The sequence below is a fragment of the Watersipora subatra genome, chromosome 1 (assembly GCF_963576615.1).
Source record: "Watersipora subatra chromosome 1, tzWatSuba1.1, whole genome shotgun sequence".
Classification (NCBI taxonomy): Eukaryota; Metazoa; Bryozoa; class Gymnolaemata; order Cheilostomatida; family Watersiporidae; genus Watersipora; species Watersipora subatra.
In genome coordinates this window covers 22,088,003-22,109,529 of record NC_088708.1, presented here as the reverse complement: position 1 = coordinate 22,109,529, position 21,527 = coordinate 22,088,003, and the positions used below count along the sequence as shown (strand labels likewise).

The 21,527-nt window shown below is 36.9% G+C and overlaps 2 protein-coding genes across 2 annotated transcripts; one reads left to right on the top strand and one right to left on the bottom strand.

The window, feature by feature from the left end:
* Nucleotides 1-1,106: 1,106 nt before the first annotated feature.
* On the top strand, nt 1,107-16,554 carry LOC137400867 (sorting nexin-30-like). The gene is made up of 12 exons (XM_068087213.1): nt 1,107-1,127; nt 2,967-3,216; nt 3,748-3,960; nt 5,035-5,145; nt 6,430-6,588; nt 6,899-7,094; nt 10,734-10,868; nt 12,334-12,398; nt 12,782-12,868; nt 13,422-13,523; nt 14,187-14,339; nt 15,737-16,554. The coding sequence occupies exons 1-12, from the start codon at nt 1,123-1,125 to the stop codon at nt 15,791-15,793; spliced, it is 1,533 nt and encodes a 510-aa protein (XP_067943314.1). The 5' UTR covers nt 1,107-1,122; the 3' UTR covers nt 15,794-16,554.
* A 236-nt stretch (nt 16,555-16,790) lies between these two features.
* On the bottom strand, nt 16,791-21,162 carry LOC137410568 (pancreas transcription factor 1 subunit alpha-like). The gene is made up of 5 exons (XM_068096008.1): nt 21,051-21,162; nt 18,443-18,579; nt 17,318-17,549; nt 17,108-17,184; nt 16,791-16,937 (listed from the first exon to the last, which is right to left on the bottom strand). The coding sequence occupies exons 1-5, from the start codon at nt 21,160-21,162 to the stop codon at nt 16,791-16,793; spliced, it is 705 nt and encodes a 234-aa protein (XP_067952109.1).
* Between the last annotated feature and the right edge of the window lie 365 nt (nt 21,163-21,527).

Here is a 21,527-nt window from a genome sequence, read left to right as displayed (position 1 = left end):
ATCCAAAAGAAACAAAATGCCCAATATTCAAAGAATGCATGCTTTCGAAATTCAAAAGTTTAATGAATGAACGAATTAATGCAAGAACAGCCAGTTGTTTAAAAGAAGTAAATAACTTGAATAACATGTGCTTTTATTTGTAGCATTGCATGTCCATTGTAGACTAGTGTCAGGTGAATGTCAAAAACTGCTTGAATAAATGTCTATATGCTTTGTGTAATTGCATGGATAGACATGTCGGTTACTACTGTAGACTAGTCATGTAAATTTCCAGTTTTAGAGGTGTCACTAGCTGCTTCTAATAAGTTTGTTTTTCACTTTCTCCTGTTGATGAATTGCTAATTATTCCGGCATTTAATGTACTCCGTTTTCTTCTTTAGCTACTAAATACTTGGCATCTGATAAAGTAGCTAATTAACTTTTCAAAAATCTGCATTCAACCATTAAATTTCATTTGAGTAAGTTTTGTTACTGATGATTTTCCTGCAGTATTCCTAATTAAGTGAAAGGTGTAAAGAAGGAAGAATAGAAGTTCATAATTTAGACTAGTTAAAAGGCTTTTAAACATCTAAATCAAGAACATTATAGTAGTAGGGAGATCAGACTCGGCCCACAGCTGAGTCAAAAATCAGTATTCATCAAGTTGGAATGTCAACTATCTCACACATGTTTACATAGGTACACGCATAAAGAGAAAGTTTAAAAATTCTGTAGGTGAGGCAGAACCGCTTGTGCGATAAGCATATGCACCACTTTTCATGCTCAGCCTTGCTTCATCCACAGCATTGGGTACAATTTCTTTTTGTGTGTTATAATCTTATAAGCGAAGGTGGTTGGTAGTTAGTTTTAACAGGTTATTGTTAAACTTGGCCTAAAATATGCCAATGAATTTTGGTAAGTTGGTTTATATAATATTTAACAATTTGTAAGGCAAAATCATCACAGTGGTTTTCTTCATTACTCTAAAGCTTCTTCAGTACTTTGTTTAAACGCAAACAATATCAAAAGGTTCTCTCAAAGCAGGTTCTCTCAAAGCAGATTCTCTCAAATCTTGTAGTCGATCAGAATGATAAGGTTTTGCACAGACCATGCAGCTTGTAAAGATAAGATAAGGCCATCATCATGAGGTTTGTCTGATGGAATGTTTACATAGATCATATGATGTTATCAGCACCTGGTTCCTATTCTTAGATTTGATTTATGTCTTACCATAAGTAAAATCTAAGAATGCTGGCAAATGTAATCTTAGAAGTAAATAGAAATTTAACTTGCTATGACGTTGTGTCATAAACTAATTAAAAGAACCTTAAAGCACATAAATTACATAATTTTTTTATTATATATTTCAATAGGCCCTACATCAGAGTCTTGGCTTTCGAACGATTTTATATTCAATACACAAAGAATAATAGAACTATGAAAAATGGTGTCAAAGGTGTCGTGCAAAAAAAAACACTTGGCTCAGGTCTCAAAAGGTGATGTCACAATTATTATTTAACCTTAGGTAGTTGATCCCTTTCGCTGCCATTGAGGCTGCGCTTTTCTGTGACAATTGATGCTGTTAAACCCAGAGAGCGCTAATAATAAACTAGGATTCTAGATAATCAACAATGCCCGGGATCGTGCTAACGCCCGACCAATACAAACACATGTTCTGGGTTAATTAATTATGCTTCAATAAATGTACTGTCGTTGATAAAGGTAATGAAATCACATCGATTAAATTGTCACCTGCGGTTGCGTGGCCCTAGGACTATATGTCAATCGTACTTTTGCAAGATGCAATTTGCAATGCTTGAAACTAATTAGCCTCAGTCGCGACCCTCAACATCACAATAAAATGAGAGGGCTAGTGCATAATATCATCGGGAAAACATAGTATGGTGTTTGGAATCTGAGTTATTTATCATAGAAATATTCTGTACATGGAGAACTAATAACACTGATTCCTTTGTCATCTTCATTGGTTCTCTGGAGTTGTCCTATCTTCCCCTGACACTAGTGTCATTATTGTAGTTGATAAATATAAGCGGTAGGCAATAAAATAGGCAGTAAGAGCACACAACACCGCATATAAAAATTGTGACATCACAATTTCCGAGCCTATGCCAGTAAACATTGCTGCGGTAGAGCTCTGGGGAAATCCTATAAACACCAATCAATGTCTGTTTCATCATGGCAAACAATAGCTCATTCAAAGTCAAGACTCTGATGTATTGAAATATACAATAAAAAAATTATGTAATTTATGTGCTTTAACCCTTTGAACCCTGGCCTTTTTGTCAATGCGTGTCAGTAACCCTGGGCAATCTGTCCAACGATCCGAAGTTTTTAAACTTCTATTAAATATATCTAAACAGGCTCACAATACAATGATATTTGGTAAAACACGAATAAAAAAGTTGGGCAACCCAAAGCAAATTTCATCAAACAGAAAAAAACAGTACTTCACCATTATTCGGGCTAAAACTATAAAAGTTCGTACGATTTTACAAAACTCGTAAAAACATTTACGGTAGCATCATATCCATTAAGCACTTGTTCATCATCATTTAATGACTCGAAATATACTGGAAAATTATAGTTAGTACCATAAAATTCTTTATTTGCATCACAATCATTTATGACCTACCGGCAAACGAGTCGTATCAATTTTTTCGCAATACCGTTCTAATAAAATTTATTATTAAAACAAAGGAAGTGGGTAAAGATATTTAAAAACTGTTACAAATGGAAGTGAAATTTCTGGTCTAACATCTTGTGCAAGAATTAATTTGATTGGTTTACGCTGTTACTTGGAAACAGCTTTTGTAAACAAAGCTATGTGAATACCGGAAAACCAGCCATCAGGGATTCTGACGCACCCTACGCAAGGCCGGACAACCGGCTGTCAGGGTTCAAAGGGTTAATCTAAAGAGGAAAAAATTCTCTCATGTAGCTGAATACAGCCCATGTTTTCCTTTCAGCTCAGTCACAAGAATACTTCAAAGCAGAAACATCGTGCACGGACTCGTCTCTCTAAAAGGCATTTCTTCGGCTATCATGTCTGACCCACTCTCTTTGGGCAGTGATGATGAAACAGATGTGCTTGCAGTCGGTGAAGCAGGAGCTGTCCAGGGAAGGGTTAGCTCCCCTACTAGCGATGAGTTTGATGACCTAGAAAAAGAGTTGCAAGCTGAAATGAATTCCTCTTCAACTGATCTTGATGAAAACGAGGTTATCTCCTTTTGCTATATTCTGTTATGCTTATTTTCTTACACCTCGAAATGCTCATTGTTGCCTACTTATCTGCGTATGCAGGTTAAGATGTTAAATACTGTAGTGCGCTAATCGGGTTGCCGCTGTCACAACCTCTGTGAAAGATTTACTTTTAGATTTTATTCCATCGATTGATATTGTGCTATTTATCTTTCTTTTGTTTTTTTAAAGCAGAATGTGCATTTAAAGACAAATTGTTGAAATTTGCGGCATCAAAATCGAAAATTGGACTTTTTCAAGATTCTACTGCATACTTGATCGGTAATACAGCTTCAGCTAATTCCTTTCTCTTCTGTTGTTAGCTAGAAACAATATCTTGTCTAGTTTCTAATTTAAAGCCAAATAATTAGTTCATGCTTGTGTATTATCTCCCTAATCATTACTCTGATAGCTCTATGTAACTTCTTAGCCCACTTAAAAGAGTGCAAGCTTACTTTGTTGTAAGTATGAGAACAGTGAGTTAAGATGGAAGGATGTTTTGAATACCAGGTTTCTGAGGAATTTAAGCAAGCTACAGAGGAAGATGGCGATAAAGCGAATGTCTCTCGTCAAGGGAGCAACATATCGGACTATGCAGAGATTTTAGCTAAGATAGAAGAAGAGATGGGATCGGAGCCGAAAGATCTGGATATTGTGGTTGATAATCCTGAAAAGGTGGTGAAAGCTATGGAGTCATATATAGCATTTTCTGTCAGAACCAAGGTAAGCACCCAACATGTCTCGCTTCACCAGCATCCTATTCATCCATCGATGTAGTTAGATTTCTACTGCATTTTACTGAAGCTTGTCGATGGTAAGTAAACTAGTTGCGGTCAAGCCACGATACAGAAAGTTAACACGTTCCGATTATTGCTTCATATGTCGAAACAGTCGTATATTGAAGCAATTATATTTACAAGAGTAAATATAATTGTTTCAACAGTGTTTATAAAAGTTCTCAAACACTGAGAAATGCTACAACTAATTATATATACCAAGAATTTTACTTGATAATACAGACATGTGAACGGAGTGTAGGTTTAACATTGCATAGGATTGTTGGTAGAGTGAGTGATAGAGATGGTCGGTGTAACTTACTTTAATTCACCTGACTTGATTATATGTTATTTTTGCATTTTACTTGTATTTGCTACCAGCTTTTTTAATTTTACTTACAAGACTCTATGTTTAAGGAATTTTGGATACTTGGAAAATTTTGGTGTTGAAAACTTCCTCAGTTTTACATTTTGTCAAATTTACATGCAGAGATGATTTTAAGTCGACGTTTAACTGCACTAGTATACATTCATACATGATTTTCACTTATAAATTGCTTATATGTTCATTAGCAGTGTCTATTGATATTCAAGTCAATATACTCCTACCTATAATCTAGAAACTTGTTTGACTCCACTGAGAACAAATGTTAATTGATTTATCAATATTCATGTCATGAGTAGATGCTAGCCTTGCATCAGCTTTTTCGGTCTCTAAGAATACTTGCCATCGTGACAAATTGGTGAATATAAACTTTACATCAGCATTACATGAAATCTGAAAAGCACATCATGTAGTTAGTAGTATACTGGACATGTAATTGGTCTATTTCTGGTCAGGTCGGTGCTATTTGGATAATAAAGTTTAGCCTAGGTTTCTAACCAGGTTTGGTCTAATTTCTTACTCAGGTGTAGGCCTTACATATATATTCATAATTAGTTCTGGTTTACATTTCTAATGAAGTTTACAAGACTGTTGATTTAGCTCTATATTACACATTTCTTTACCTGTTGTCTGCAGACGACTTGTAGCGACTTTGAAAATCCAGAGTACAGTGTGAAAAGGAGATACAACGACTTTCTGTGGCTGCGACAGCAGCTTGAGGAGAAAAATCCAGCTCTCATCATTCCTGTAAGCGTTGTCATATAATCTGTCAGTTGGTAGTCTTTTACCAGTAGGAGTTATGTACTCTTCCATCTGTCAGTTGATAGTCTCTTACCAGTAAGAGCTATGTACTCCTGTCAGTTGGTAGTCTCTTAACAGTCGGCCATATGTTGCTGATATGTTAGTCCAAGTGCATCTGAAGGCTGATAGGTTTGCTGCTCATCATGGCTGTTCGCTACTTCACATCACATCTTGTGTGGTCCCCTCACATTGCTGTTTTTTCTTATTATGCCTGGCATAGCCAGAGGAAAGGAAATCAATATGAATTCGACAGTAGTTTGAGCTAATAATAGTGAGCTGGTAGCCTACGAACATCTTAGATTAATACATAGAATCCCCAAATCTAAGCTTTGCTAAACCTTCCGGCTCCAAGGGCTACCGAAGATCATTCGTAACAATCATCTTAGCTGCAAGAACTTGTAGCATGTTCCTTACCATTGGAAATATAAATAAGCTAACCAGTTTAGACAGTTGTTTCCAGGTATAGACTTGATGAACCAACTATTTTAATTATAGGCTGTACTTGTTATGACATACAGCGTGTAAACTAAGCCTAGTCTAAAATATGTGCAAAGTGAAGTGCTGCCACTAGTTTATGGTTTCTTATTATCCCTGCCAGTACTGGCCTCCATTAACCATGGTAAGGGAACAATAACTGTACATCTTTAAAATTTTACGTCGTTAATTATATGAGGATGTAGAGGCTAGGTATAGTTGTTGTATGTTCTAAAATGGCAAAGAAATATTTTAAACACCTCGGTTAAAAGAGGTAGAAGCATCCGTACTACAAACTGAAACCAAACACTCAGAAGTCTCAACTACCGAGATGTCGATCTGTACCCAATGCTATGTATACATATAGGTCATCGGGACCCAGTTGATTACAGGAAGCACTGTGTCCGTGTCTATGCTTCTTACTGTAGAGCGTAGAGGTATATCTGTTTAGTTGAGAAAGCTTGATAATGGTGATGTAATCGATTGCTAAAACAGCAGGTAGTTCAGCAACAGAAACAGTAGGTGTTTGTTAGCTGTGTCATCCTCAGCTTGCTGTAATGCGACATAGACTATAATAGTACCTTGGTGAAGGGCTACCAACAGTCCAAGGTGATGGCGCACGTGTCGAAATTATATTCACGTGAGGGAAGTCGCTCTTTTTATTAAAATAATGAACCTGTTGCGTTAGTGAATCTATATCAAAGAATTCTTTCCTCCTCGTAATTCATCTGAGTGGGAGGAGTTTGTTTGTTACAGCCACTTCCTGAAAAGCACAATCTGACCATAGACAGGTTTGACAAGGAGTTCATTAAATTCAGGCAGGTCTCCCTACACAGGTTTATGGGACGGTTGGCAAACCACCCCATCGTCTCCGCCGACAGAATACTACGGTCATTCCTTACCTTAGAGACTGAGGTGAGATATTCAATGCAATGCTTTTTTTCCTGACTGCATGTTTTTATAGCAGATATATATATATCTTATTTTTGTCATATCTGTGGGTCAGCTCTAGTATCCGTTATTGCGCTCACAGGCTATTCAAGATGAAAGATATACATTCCAAATAGCCTTATACGCCGTTATAGGCATGAACAATATATGCTATGAGAAATTACCACTAACATTCGAGTAAATCCGGGCTTTTGATTGGTTAACTAAGCCGAAATGGTTGAGCGCTTGACCATCGACTCGTCAGTTAGAAATTTAATTATTGATTATTTTACAGGAATTCCAGGCTTTTAAGAAAAAAGGTTCGGGTTTGCTCTCACGAGTAACAAGGTCACTGAGTGCGATGGGAGGGAGCTACATGCTCAAGAACCGCGGGGAGGAGTACACAAGCCTCCTAGAGTATGCTCAGAAATTTGGAGATAAAATTGGAGCCTTTGAGAGAATATCAACTAGACTGGTAGCTGAGCAGAACGGTATGTATTACTAGCCAGCTTTTACCTGTTTGATCATGTGGTTTGACATTGTTAGCCAGGTGTCAGCTTAAAGGTTGACTTGCAACAAAATTCACATTACAGTTATTTGGTATCAAAATATTCACCATGTCTTTCTCTGTTGTGTTGTAGGTGCAAAATATGTGGAAATGTGATTACAAGCTCTTAAAAGCTAAAAAACGAACAATTAATCGCAGCCACGCGAGACCGCCGTAGTTTGGATTCTTTTTCCAAAACGGCTCAAATGTGACGTAGTTGTAGGAGATGGCTTCTGTTTACACTTTCATGCAACCTTATTCGTGAAAATATTTTCACGAATATACTTCACGCATTCAATAAAACCATGTCTATTGTTCTTACGCGTCAATTTTATCGTCATTGTAATGCTGTCACTTTCAGCACTGATATCCTATAACCTACCATAAAAATTTGTTCAATTTTTTGAACTTAGCTCAAAGGATTACATATCATTGTCTGATAAACATAACGAGCCTGTTGGTCACCTGTGATAATCGAAAAATGCTGCAGAAATTAATCACGAAGTATGGGTCACATGATCAGATTACGACTAGACGATTAGACCAAACCGAAACAAAACTGTAAAGTAACAAGTATCTATATTTGATACGGGGTCTTCAGTAAAACCCGAAATGTTTGTCATAAACTAGTGTTACGAAACGTTTTACATCGAGCCTTTTATTGGCCTTTCAATTCAAGTGAGAACATCACGTGTCAAGACAATAACCAACTGTAATGACTACGTTAGAGAAATAAACTGATTCCAATCTACGGTGGCTTTTCGTTTTTTAGCTTTTAAGAGCTTGTAATCACATTTCCACATATTTGGCACCTACAACACAACAGAGTAAGACATGATGAATCTTTTGATACCAAATAACTGTAATGTGAATTTGTTGCAAGTCAACCTTTAAGACTTTTCTTTATTTCTAAGAGAGTGTTACATGAAAGATTATAACTGGTGCTATGTATAATCTATTAACTAATTTTGATGGGAAAGCAAAGCCTTTCCATGAAAAGCTATCGTTGGTTAGAGATCTTAGAGTATGTGCGTGCTTGTGTTTCATGGGACTCGGAATTGAATAACTCGCTTGCAAGTTCGCTTTGATGGGCTACCAGGCTGTGATCAGTTACCCAAGTCACTAGTTTTCTTCTGATGAGCTAGAACAGTTAGGTTATTTATTCCACGTTTTGCTCATGGAGGGTTTTTTAATACGGTAGACGCTCCTATAACGTAGATAAATTATGCAAAGTTTTTGCTTCGTACTACGTAAAAAAACTCCATATAGCGTAAAGTGTGAAGTAGGGGCAACTTCTCAAATTTGAATTGAATGGTAACATATATCGTCACATTTTTGAGAAAAAATGATGTACGTATAGCGTTATATCTATTATATGTACAACTTTCACGACATTCTAGTTTGCCGTGATGGATCGTCAGATGTGTCGACATAACAGAGAATAGGTAGCTGTGCAATTGTACTTGAAAGCGATAGATTGGTGCAGGTTTACAGTGTCAATCTACTAATCTGAATGTCAAAAGTTGGGAAAATTGGCGCAAGTTATCTTTTATCCTAACCTTGTCCCCCCAGGATACAGTTAGACGACGACGAACAGGTCGGACGCCTCTCTTTTTTATAGTAAAATATATTTCATTTTGCTTTATTGTAGGCATATAAATTATTAATTGTTAGTTTTACTTTCCAGAATAGACTTTGCTGTCTAGAACAAATGAACAATTTATTGTAAATGGGCGTCGAATATGTGCATTCCCCATCAACTTGTTGTGAAATTATCGCAATCATTGTCAAAAGTTAAGTCTAGTTTTTCTCTTTTTGCATGGCCAAAGGGATGAGTTTGGAAAGATCTTGGAACGGATTAGATAGTTTACATGTATTTTACTGTTCTTATAAAGTAAAATCCCTGTAATGTAAATGTTCCTGGAATGGATTATTTACGTTGTAGGAGCGTCTACTGTAGTGAGAAATTAGCTTGCATAAGCGTGTCTAGAATGACTTTAAAAATCTGATATCAGATCTGATGATTAGACCTGACGATTAAACCTGACGATTAGACCTGACGATTAGACTTGACGATTAGACCTGACGATTAGACCTGACGATTAGAGCTGACGATTAGAGCTGACGATTAGACCTGACGATTAGACCTGACGATTAGATTTGGCGATTAGATTTGGCGATTAGATTTGACGATTAGATTTGACGATTGAAGGATGAAAGCTTTACTCAAGCTAAAAACTTATGTTGGCAAACAATTTTGAATGAGTACAATGATTTGATTAAAGTAAACTATTTCTATTTTAATCAAAGTTTAAAAATTAAACAATTAGAATTTATTTGTATTTCACCGGGGCGCTCTCACGGACGCCCTCGGACTCTGTGCTCTTATGGCCTATTTTACTTTATTTTTTGTCTCTCTGCCATTTTTCTTTTCTTGCCCTACTTCTAGCAGAATTTGCTGTATTGTTTTGAATATGGCACAGTTCATGCTTTAAACATCTCAATGTTACCTTATATGTGTATTTGTCAGAGATCTTGGCATGCAGTGACCGCTGTCCTATCATGTTTATTTCAATTATTGGGAAGCAACACTATTGAATTCTCTCATGAACTTTACACAGATTAGATTATTTGAAAACTGTATAGCAAATTACTCCAAGTATAGCAAGTATTCCAAATTATGACTAAATGGTGAGCTGCAACATACAGAATGTGCACTCACCATTTAGTCGTAGCACTAGTTTATGACAAACACTTCGGGTTTTACCGAAGACCCCCGTATCAAATATAGATGCTCGCTACTTTACAGTTTTGTTTCGGTTTGGTCTAATTGGCAAGTCGTAATCTGATCATGTGACCCAATACTTCACAAATAATTTGTGCAGCACTTTTTGATTATCACAAATGACCAACAGGCTCGTCATGATTATCAGACAATGATATGTACTCCTTCAAGCTAAGGCTAAAAAATTAAACGAATTTTTACGGCAAGTTATAAGATATCACAGCTAAAAGTGACAGCATTAAGATGACGATAAAACAGACGCGTAAGAACATTTGAGCCCTTTTGGAAAGAGACTCCAAACTACGGCAGTCTTTGTGGCTGCGATTAACTGTTCGTTTTTGAGCTTTTAAGAGCTTGTAATCACATTTTCACATATTTGGCACCTACAACACAACAGAGTAAGACATGGTGAATCTTTTCATATCAAATAACTGTAATGTGAATTTTGTTGCAAGTAAACCTTTAAACATAACAGCTGATCACAGGGGACAAGGAATGTTGATTATGTATTACTGAGGTAGTTTTGCGAGACAATGCATATACCGTAAAACCTATATTTGAATGCCACTATATTCCTGCCATCTCTGTTTTCTCGCCGCTATAGAAAAATGGCTGACAAATAGAGCGTCATGGCGTTCAAAGAGGTTTTATAGTAGTTTTATATAAATGAGAGAGAAAAAACTATTTGGCATCTCTTATTTAGTAGTTTTTTATGAAATTGCCGAAGTCTTTATGGCTTTTAATTTGGTAGTAAGTCAAATGTGTATACGTCATAGTCTTTTGATGTCTTTATGGCAGACTATCTATCTGCTCTCTCGGGCTATGCACCAGCCTTTGAGAGCTGGGCAGGTGTAGAGACGGACTTGGCAGCTAACCTGCAAATCATGTCGAAGTTGATGAAGTCTATGCATGATGACAGCAAAGAAATGGTAGGTTATAGTTATTACTAGATGAATGCCCTGGCAATAAAAGTCTTTGCTCATAAAATTTATTTTTATTTAACATATAACATCAGTTACCATTATAACTTTCAAATTTCATGTCACGAGAAAAGTGTTTTGTGCAGTTCAAATAAATTGAGAGGAAAAATAAAACAATTGTAAAGGTTTTCAAACTTTGTCAAACATTTGTAATTTTCAAAATTATATCATGAGAAAAATGTTTTGTGCAAGTCAAATAAATTAAACAAAATAAAACAACTATATAAGTGTTTAAATATAAATGTGAAATAGCTAAATAGGTAATAATAGCTAACTTTAGCTAATAAGTAATAGCTAAAGTAAGTCTATTTTGCTATGAAAACAATAAAATATGATTTGGTAATGATAAACTTAATATGAACTGAGAAAAACAAAATAAAAGTCCCGAATATGTTGAATTAATAGTAACAATTCGTGCATGGAAGTGTGTGTGTGCGTATTTGTGTGTGTAAAAAAGGTTACTGTTCCAGCAGAAGCTATCCATCAAAACTTTGAATACGACGATACTGGTACCTTTGTATACTGGTAAAAATGGGATATCTGACCGTCTTTGTCTGGTACATTCTCTGACCGAACGGAGAGAGAATATAGAGGTTATTCCTACATGAGATAATACATAATTATGTCCATGTGAAAAGTATTAGCCTTTACCGATTTAGCAAAAGAACTTTGGGAAAACCGGAAATAGAAGTGTAACGGCACATTTAAAAATTACAAATTAAAAAAATAGGTAATCGTAGCAAAAAAAATTTTTTTAAACAATTTCAAAAAATAATAAATGCAAAAGGTAATATTAGTTGATAATCAAAAATGCACATTTAGCGTGTGCATTTGGTATATGATAAACGCAATAAAATGCTGAAGACTGTATAGCTCAGTGGTTAAATGCGTGGATTGAAACTTATGGTTGCAATCTCCATGAGTTCAAATCCAGCATGAAACACATATTTCATTCATAAATTTTAATATCTATTAATAGCTGAACAAATGGAAGTACGAACACAGACACAAACTGAGATTTATATACCTATATATCGATTCACAGCAGGTTTAGATTGTCTCAATTGTGGTTATAAGAAGTGATGCTTATCACTTTTCCGACCATTTTTAGCTAACACAATGATTCAACCTTCAACCTTACATCACACTGGCAATCATTGCACAAGTCTTGTTGGAAATATTTGATGGTTGATGTTGGATGTTTGTGGTCAAGCTATTACTTTTAGTTTCAATTTGTTTAAATTTTGTTTGTCATTCTCATCAAGAAGGAAAGTTGGTATGTGAACATGTTTTCAAGGGGGACAATTCCGTATCTGCTTTAAATATATTAACATAGCAGCATGTGGTTTGTCCTACACTACACTCATTTTGCCCACAAGTACCTGACATTTCATCCAACTAGTCAATATTGCAGGTAGACGAAATGACCCTGAAAACTATTCTTCCTGCCAAAGAGTATGTGCTATTTGCTGAATCGATGAAGGTAGGTGAGATCAACCTTAGAGTTTGGCATATAATCAGTCTGTATGCAGCAAACATGATTTCAAAACATGCGAGACACTATTTGACTGCCTCTGCTTTTCAAACATTCATACAATGATCATTGAAAATGATTGTGTAAAGATTATCTCAGCTGATCGTAATGTCAAATTGTTTTTTGGAATATGAAAAAATATCAAATCTTATTCTGCCTTGACGTTGTGTTAATATTAAAATATCTCTAAGGGACTAGAAGATAGTTCTATTTAATTGTGATAAAATCACTGCCCCCATGCAGTGCTTTAAAATAACCTACCCGCGTGTATTTAGGAGCAGTGACTTTGTGTGCGTATCATCAAGGAGTGGGGTAACCCTATACTGTTGCAGGCAGCATTGGTGAGAAGAGATGCTCTGCAACATGAGTTAGAGCTTATCAATGAAGAGCTTGTCAAATCCTCTGAGGATAAGCAGCAGGTGAGCCAGTTTGAAATGTGCTATAGATTACCTTTCTATGGCCCAGTTGCATTAGAAATCCTAGAGTTGTCAGACTAAGAGTCACGGTAGGTCATAAAGTTGTTAGAGTAAGGGTCATGGGAAGTCATGGAGTTGTCAGACTAAAGATCACGGGGGGGGGGGTCATAGAGTTGTCAGACTAAAGATCACGGGAGGTCATAGAGTTGTCAGGCTAAAGATCACGGGAGGTCATAGAAGTGTCAGGCTAAAGATCACGGGAGGTCATGGAGTTGTCAGGCTAAGGGTCATGGTAAGTCATGGAGTTGTCAGGCTAAGGGTCACTGTAGGTCATGGAGTTGTCAGACTAAGGTTCACTGTAGGTCATGGAGTTGTCAGACTAAGGTTCACGGTAGGTCATAGAGTTGTCAGAATGTTTAAACAGTTAACAGAGCTGCCGACTACAACATGAATTGTGTGAAAAAGTTCTAAGCATCTAGTATTATGTGCAGTGTATTAAATATTGATCCCCGAGGTTAAATCCAAGTGATACCTGTGATTGTCTGACTCGTCACAGATGGAGAATGCTGTGCCTGGTGCTGGTGGTTTCCTCAGTAGGAGCAGCACGGAGGAGTCTCTGAAAGGAAAGTTGGAGAAGTTATCTGGCAGAGTTGATGAAGTAGGTGTGCACCTTGGTGTGCACTTTTAAATACCTCTCACTCGTCTTTTCAACACCGGATTAATAAACTGTCTTTTCGCATCAATTATCTTTCATTCACCTTGCTTTATGACAGTTGGTTGATGTTAGTTTTAGCATGATTCTAGTTCTTTGACATGCACTGTCTATTAGAATTTCATTTTCCTCTATTTCATTTGACAGAATTTTTTACAATATAGTTTTCTTCTCCTGCACTGATATACTTCTCTCTCAGCACTAAAGGTCACGGTTAGGTGGGTCAGCGGTGTAGTCACTGATACTCACCAGGAGTCAGCAAGGTGATTGATGTGTTTGTAGCTAGACAAGCTGAGCATGTATGGCCATGTTTCTTTCACATTGCTTCATATGAAATTTATATTTTTAAATCATTCTCCATCTCCAAGGGTTTCTTTCAAATTTTAAACAGTAGTTGTCCTCATCATTGCAAAATTAGCCAATAAGATGCTAATGATGCAACATGCTCGACCTATCAATGGTGTCACTGGTTCCATGTTGATGCGAAATAACCTCTGTAACCTCTTCTCCTCTCCCATAACGATCTGTCGTCGAATGTTTAATCTATATCATTGGAAAATCATTTCACTTCATGTAGCTCTGCTAATTTATGTCGTCTGCTGTGTTTAGCTGGAGGCGGCCAGGAATTCTTGTAAGACTCGACTAGAAGAGAGAAATCTGGAGTTGAAGACTGACTTGGAGAGATGGCACATTAATAAGAAGGCGGACATGAAAGAGTTGATTGGTGGAATGGCTGATCGTAACATAGAGGTCTATGACAAGGTGGGAGCATCGTTATATTACTTATTGTGGTGCTGTTGTGGGTGTCTGCGACGTTTGCGGTATTGTCAGATCTGATGCATGTGTGCCATAGTTGACCTCTGCAATGCCACCATGAAAAAAGCTTCTAACAGAAGTTTTTGCAATTAAATTCCCTTGTAATTAGAACTGCAAAAGTAAACTGAAGAATGACAAATGAAGAAAAATGAAGAAACAATATATGTTTCTTCATTGGATAGGCATAGCCAATTATAATCTCTCTAAATATTGTGAGGCGTACATACTATCATTTATTAATCTCTTGGATAGGTATTAATATAACTGCCACCTCTGCTCTAACTCATACTCCTGTCAGTTAGTCTCTAACCAATAGGAGTTATGTATTCCTGTCAATTAATCGGTAGGAGTTATGTACTCTTTATTTTGCCAGTTAGGCTATTTCAGTTTGCACTTAACTTCATTAACCAAGTTTGTTATGACTCCATCTCTTCTAAACACGATGTTGACCTGAGAGGTAACATACCAATAACATACCAATAACCAATATTATACTTCATAGCTCAAAGAACTTACAAAACAAATTTTCAAATACGGAGTCTCGTATAAATGTATTCGTGATCAGCCATAACTGAACAATCGAGGTATAATTGCTTGGTACATTATTTTTCACTTACCAGAGGTTTACCACACGAATAACTCTATCAATAGAGGTGACTTCTTATCAATAAAGGTAACGTAGAGTCATGAACTATCATAATTGAGCTCTGGTAAGAAGCACAAAGTGCTGGTTGTTAGATTGACAACTATATTGACTCGTTCGAAATAAAAATTTGATTTTTTATCTCAAAATCGTGTTGCAGTCAACTAGTGGAGCTGGTGTATGATACAATCATGGGATAGTATATGTTAGCTGGTATACGAACATGTTATCATGTGAGAGTATTTGTTAGCTGGTATATAAACATGTTATCATGGGATAGTATATGTTAGCTGGTATACAAACATGTTATCATGTGAGAGTATTTGTTAGCTGGTATATAAACATGTTATCATGCGAGAGTATTTGTTAGCTGGTGTATGAGCATGTTATCATGTGGGAGTATTTGTTAGCTGGTATATAAACATGTTATCATGTGAGAGTATTTGTTAACTGATATATGTACATGTTATCGTGTAATAGCACTTGTTAGCTGGTATATGAACATGTTATCATGTGAGAGTATTTGTTAGCTGGTATATGAACATGTTATCATGCGAGAGTATTTGTTAGCTGATATATGTACATGTTATCGTGTGAGAGTATTTGTTAGCTGATATATGTACATGTTATCTTGTGATAGTATTTGTTAGCTGGTATATAAACATGTTATTACATGACAGCTTCTGTTTGGTCTTTACAGCAAATAGCTGCTTTGGAAGGAACTTTAGCCGATTTGAAGAAAACGATAACGGGGTGATGCGCACTCTCCACGCTTGATGAACCAGACAATGATGCTCCAAGGCTATGCCTGCCTATACACAGACACTGATGCTACTAAGCTGATGACACTGTCTCAACTTGTAGGCAGACTCGGCTGTTCTCATAATAGTCAGCCATGCTGGGAGATTCGTAGTTGTCTGCTTTTACATTAAAAAAGTGCCGTGAGTGTCCATGCATGCAATATATTCAGGTGCTCTTTCCAAGTTGTCTTCTTTTACCTGTAATTTTGCATATTTATTCTGAATGAGGCTGATGTTATTTCTTTTTTAGATAGTCCTTTTGGGTTGTCTTAAGATGAGGTGTTATTCTGTAGCAATATGTCATTGATGTCTAGTCTACAGTCAGTTTCCTTGTTTAGATGAGTAGTTTAGCTAAAAGTGGTGATTGGCAGATAGCTCATAGCATGCGACAACTCCTATCTTTGAGGCTAGTCATTTCTAAGACATCCGTATCATTCCAGTTTGAGCTCGTACATTCTACTGATTGGCTATAATGCGCTGTGCATGCCTATTGGTTTGAGGTTTTAATATTTACTCTCATGTGCTTATATTATTGTATCAATATGATGAAGTCTTGAAATGATGTCATGCGTAACATTGTTGTGCTCTTTTTCAATGTTGGTTAATTTTTTTGGTAGAAGATTCTTAACCCAATTATCTAATATTATCAAAAGTCGTCAGTACATATATTGTTTGAGAATATATAAGATTATAATATAATATATCGATACCTCGTCTATTTATGTTCAGTTACGTGAGACTTACAACTCTCTGTCTAGACTTTGCTTCTAAGAAATATTTGTCTATTACCAAATTTTTAGTTTAAAACCACTCGTTGCCGATGAAAGTTGGCAATTCATGCTATGATTGGCCAACTTATCAAGTGTATAAAGTCTAAATCTAAAAGTTAATGATTTATATGTAAAAAAGTATGGTTTCAAAGGACACAAACCTCATAGCATAGCTTGAGTCATGCTATAGGACATATGCCATCATCCATTGTTTTCTGAAAGTTGGTGCAACTATAGCTTTTTTCAAGTCTGCTCTAGTTATGGTCGTTTGTACTAGTTCTGGCAGTGAGTGTAAATTTTGTTTTGTTCTGTCCTTCAGAGGTATCCAAAGCTAAAACCAAAGTGCGCATTTCTATTGAAAATGTACTAAAGTGAGTACAGAAGGCTCAACGCATGCATAGAGCAATTAAACTCAATCAATGACCTTTTGAAAACTAAAGCCACTAGTAATGTCTGGTTAAAATAACATAGACATTGTAGCGTGAGAATGCTAGTACACACAACTGCGCAATGGCTGGCAGCTGGCGTGCCATGGTGGGTGCGAAACAATCCCAATCCCCTGCATCTGTACATCATCCCTGAAGAACAGTCAAAGAGCCAAGCGTAACTGACTATTATCATAAACCAAATCTGCCATTTCAAACCGCTTCATCTTTCCACTTCCCTTTCACCTCTCAGATTAACACTTGAGGCTTCATCCATCATTTTTGCTTCTTTCTGGTGTCCATATACCTGCACTCACAACTTTGTTGCCATTTCTGCTATTTTTTCTTCTCCAAGAGAGTGAGTGCCCAGTTACCTGTTGACATGTGTCGGTGGTGAAAAGCTGTTGACTACAGCATATTACAACTTTTCGTTCTTTGATTTGATTTTCTAGCGCTGTATTGTCAACAAGTTCTCGAAGAAATTGGATGTATTCTATGGCGAGCCTCAGAGTGTCAACCTAAAACATCAGTTCATAAAAATAGTTATATATGATCAGGTGAGGGCGGGTGGGCAAATGCTGACCATAATACAGCTAATAGTAGAAGACATCAGTTCATAGATGAATTGTAGTAAAAATGTTAGAGTCAAAGTAGATCGGTTAATATACTAGCAAAAATAGTTTATTCGCTCAAAATAGAATTTCGCTCAAATTCGCTCAAAACCCAAAATAGCAACAGAAAATAGTACAGGTGATATGATATGACACTTGCAGTGATAATACTTCTTTCTTATTCAAATAAAATAGTTTGTAGTAAAATTACATATCATATATTAAAGTTTAACCTAGCAGCCTTAAGCAACCATACTAGTTCATTTAGGATCAAAGGCAGGTTTTTCACCTCCACATCGCAGCTCTGGTATGCACATTAGAGAACTCCGTAAAGAACACAAGACAGTTATACAAGAGCATCCATACTGCGGGTACTACAGATCTACAAATTTAGTCTTTAGAAAAACTACAATGGACTCTGTCAGAACTAGTTCATCAATTAGTGCTCCATGCTTTGATAACTGAATGACAAAACAAACTGTGTTCGCAACATCTGTACAACCTCGAATGCTTTGAGCCGCTCTTGAACCTGTTGATTGGAATGCTGTTTTGTGAATGCTGGGAGAGATCAAAGTGTGGAGCCGTTGGGTGATATTATTATGCACCAAGATCTCCTCTCGCTTCACACCTGCCTGACCTTTCAACACTTGTGATCTTCAGGATTTGGCGATGCAGTTTTCACTGTACTTTGATTTAACAACAAGCGAGCTAGTAAACTCACCAACATGCCTATCGCATATTTCCAATTTAAATTCTTTTTGAAAGAGGCTTGCCACCCGCTGATGGGATCGGTAGCTCACCTTAGAAAGCTTTTTCTCATAAGGTAAAGTAGGGACATGTGTTCTGAGGCCATCAAATGCTTCGTTTATGGACTGCATCCTGAGGCGTTCTCTGTTGTTCGCTGCATTTCTCTGTACATGGGCAGTGGCCTTCCTCGCTGTGTTAGTAACAAAATAATCTCAAGTATTTAATCCAGACAAACAAGATTGGAAAAATATGAACTTGGACAATAAAACTTGTACCTACTCTATTAAGTTTGGTTAATTCTTTTATTGCCTATGAATAAACTTTTATAACAAGTTCCAGGGACACTCGCTATCATTATCACCATCGCTACTATCACCATCGCTATGCTATTATCACCATCGTTATACTCCAGCAAATTTGTGACCTTCCATCAGTTTTCTGATGTTTTCATTAATTTGTTTCAGTATCAAACAGAACTTTAAAATATTCAAGTTTTGTACAATTTTATCAAATGCATTAAATGTTGTTTAGTGTTGTTAAACTACTTCGTTTTTGTTAAATAACACAAAGTGTATCACAAATGTTTTTAATGGTGAGCTTACACAAAATTATAGTATGTTTTGGCAAAAAATATCGGTTTATTTTTATTATTTGCTAGCGTTCTCAATGTCGAGGTGATCTGAAGACCAGGATATTTTAAGTTTAAAATCAACAAAACTTACGAACACTCAGAAAAAATTTCCGTGCAAAATGACATCAATAGTTGCTATCGTTGCGATAGTTTATATCGGCTATTGTGTTCAAGTTGCAGCACTACACGTCTTTATTCTATCGGTCTTTTTGCAACTATAAACGTCATAATCACACTCTCAGTTGATCTGAGCATTTTAATCGCTATCAAAATTTGTCGATTTAATCTTGAAACATCGTTGCATTCAGAGCATCTCAAACTTATAAAACAATCGCAAATGATAAGAAGGTACCGCTACTTTCTGATAAAATCAACTAAAATTGCGTGTAAGTTTATTTTTAACCCCTTACCTCTTTTGGTATGGTGAAAAAAGTGGTGAGAGGTTTGCTCAAAGCCCTGCATGTTACACTAGCTAACAGATGGATCAGAGTGAGACCATCTATTCTATCTTAAGATGAGTCGCCTGCCTTTTCTCAATTGATTCTTTATCTATTTATGACTTACTCCTTACATTATCTCTTTCTGATAGATTTTTGTGTCGAGTATCATTGAGTATTGTTTCAGTCTCTCTATGATGCATTAGTGTGCAGTCAGCTGGCATTAGTTTATTATTAGCGTATAAATGTTTCATCAGAGACATCCTTATTGATAAGATTAGCTAAAGAGCACTTAGGCATTAGGCCCTTAGGGACGCGTGCGACCAGCTAGTGTTACACCTTTTGGGATGTGTGCGGATTCGCTAGTGTTAGGCCCTTAGGGACGCGTGCGACCAGCTAGTGTTACACCTTTCGGGATGTGTGCGGATTCGCTAGTGTTAGGCCCTTAGGGACGCGTGCGACCAGCTAGTGTTACACCTTTTGGGATGTGTGCCGATTCGCTAGTGTTAGGCCCTTAGGGACGCGTGCGACCAGCTAGTGTTACACCTTTCGGGATGTGTGCGGATTCGCTAGTGTTAGGCCCTTAGGGACGCGTGTGACCAGCTAGTGTTACACCTTTTGGGATGTGTGCGGATTCGCTAGTGTTAGGCCCTTAGGGACGCGTGCGACCAGCTAGTGTTACACCTTTTGGGATGTGTGCGGATTCGCTAGTGTTAGGCCCTTAGGGACGCGTGCGACCAGCTAGTGTTACACCTTTCGGGACATGTGCGATTCGCAAGTGTTAGGCCCTTAGGGACGCGTGCGACCAGCTAGTGTTACACCTTTCAGGATGTGTGCGGATTCGCTAGTGTTAGGCCCTTAGGGACGCGTGCGGCCAGCAAGTGTTATACCTTTCGGGACGTGTGCGATTCGCTAGTGTTAGGCCCTTGGGGATGCAAGTGAACCGCTATCATTAGTGGTTTGATAACCAATTTGTTTCACCCAAGAAGCTACTGACAATATTTTATGTAAATCATTTTTGAATTTACTCTGAAAACATTAGTGAATCTCATAAATGTTACAAAATTGTCGGTTTGCTAACATTTTTAAAATTTACAGACTCAATGTGTAGTGAATTAAAAAATATTTTACTAGCATTTTTAAAGCTGTGACATGATTAGTTTCTTTGTGAATGCCTGTATTTCTCCGCCTCTATATCAATGCCGGTATGAATGCCGGTATGAATGTTGGTATGAATGCTGATATGCTGAAAGCGTGAATGTTGGTATGAGTGCTAGGATAAATGCTGGTATGAATGTTGGTATGGTTTATAGTTTGATTTTTTGTATGTATGTTGATATGAATGCTGATATGAATTCTGCAATTTATTTTGGTATGGATGCTGGTGTGGATGCTGGTATGGATGCTGGTATGGATGCTGGTATGGGCATGAAAAACGTTTAAAAATACTAAAATTGGAAAATAACCTAAAGTAGTACATCGTTATTGCTATCTCTGATGGGAAATGATGTTTTAATGAGTATAGAAGTCAGTGGGAAGTAGGACGACTCCCTGTGTGATTGTTGGTGACTTCCCAAGAATTATTTTTTATACCTTTGATAAGAAAGAGAGCACCTGTCTGAACTGCCTTCAAACCTCCTGAGGCATCATAGAACCAAAGAATAACACAGTTGTGTACGTGTGAATACTGCCTATTATTGGCCATTTCTGTCTCTCTGCCATTTTAATGTCCTTATAGGCAGTGCTTGACCACAATAATTGTAGCTATGACTCAGTAACACCATATGAAACTTGCGCTAGCTAGACCGCTGCCATTCCATTGACCTTTCATTGCTATCATCCTTAAACTTTAAGAATGCAAAGTGATGACAGCATTTAATAAATGAACATTTTAGATAAAAAGTATAGGATTTTCTTGGGAGTTGTCTATTGAAATTTTGACTTTTATTTGCATCATTTTTTTACTTTATAAATAATCTCGATAAGATGAAACAATTTTTTCAAAAGTTCTGCAGTTTTAAACTAACGATTAGTATTTGCTCCTATCACAAGTAGAGCTTGTTAAAGCAG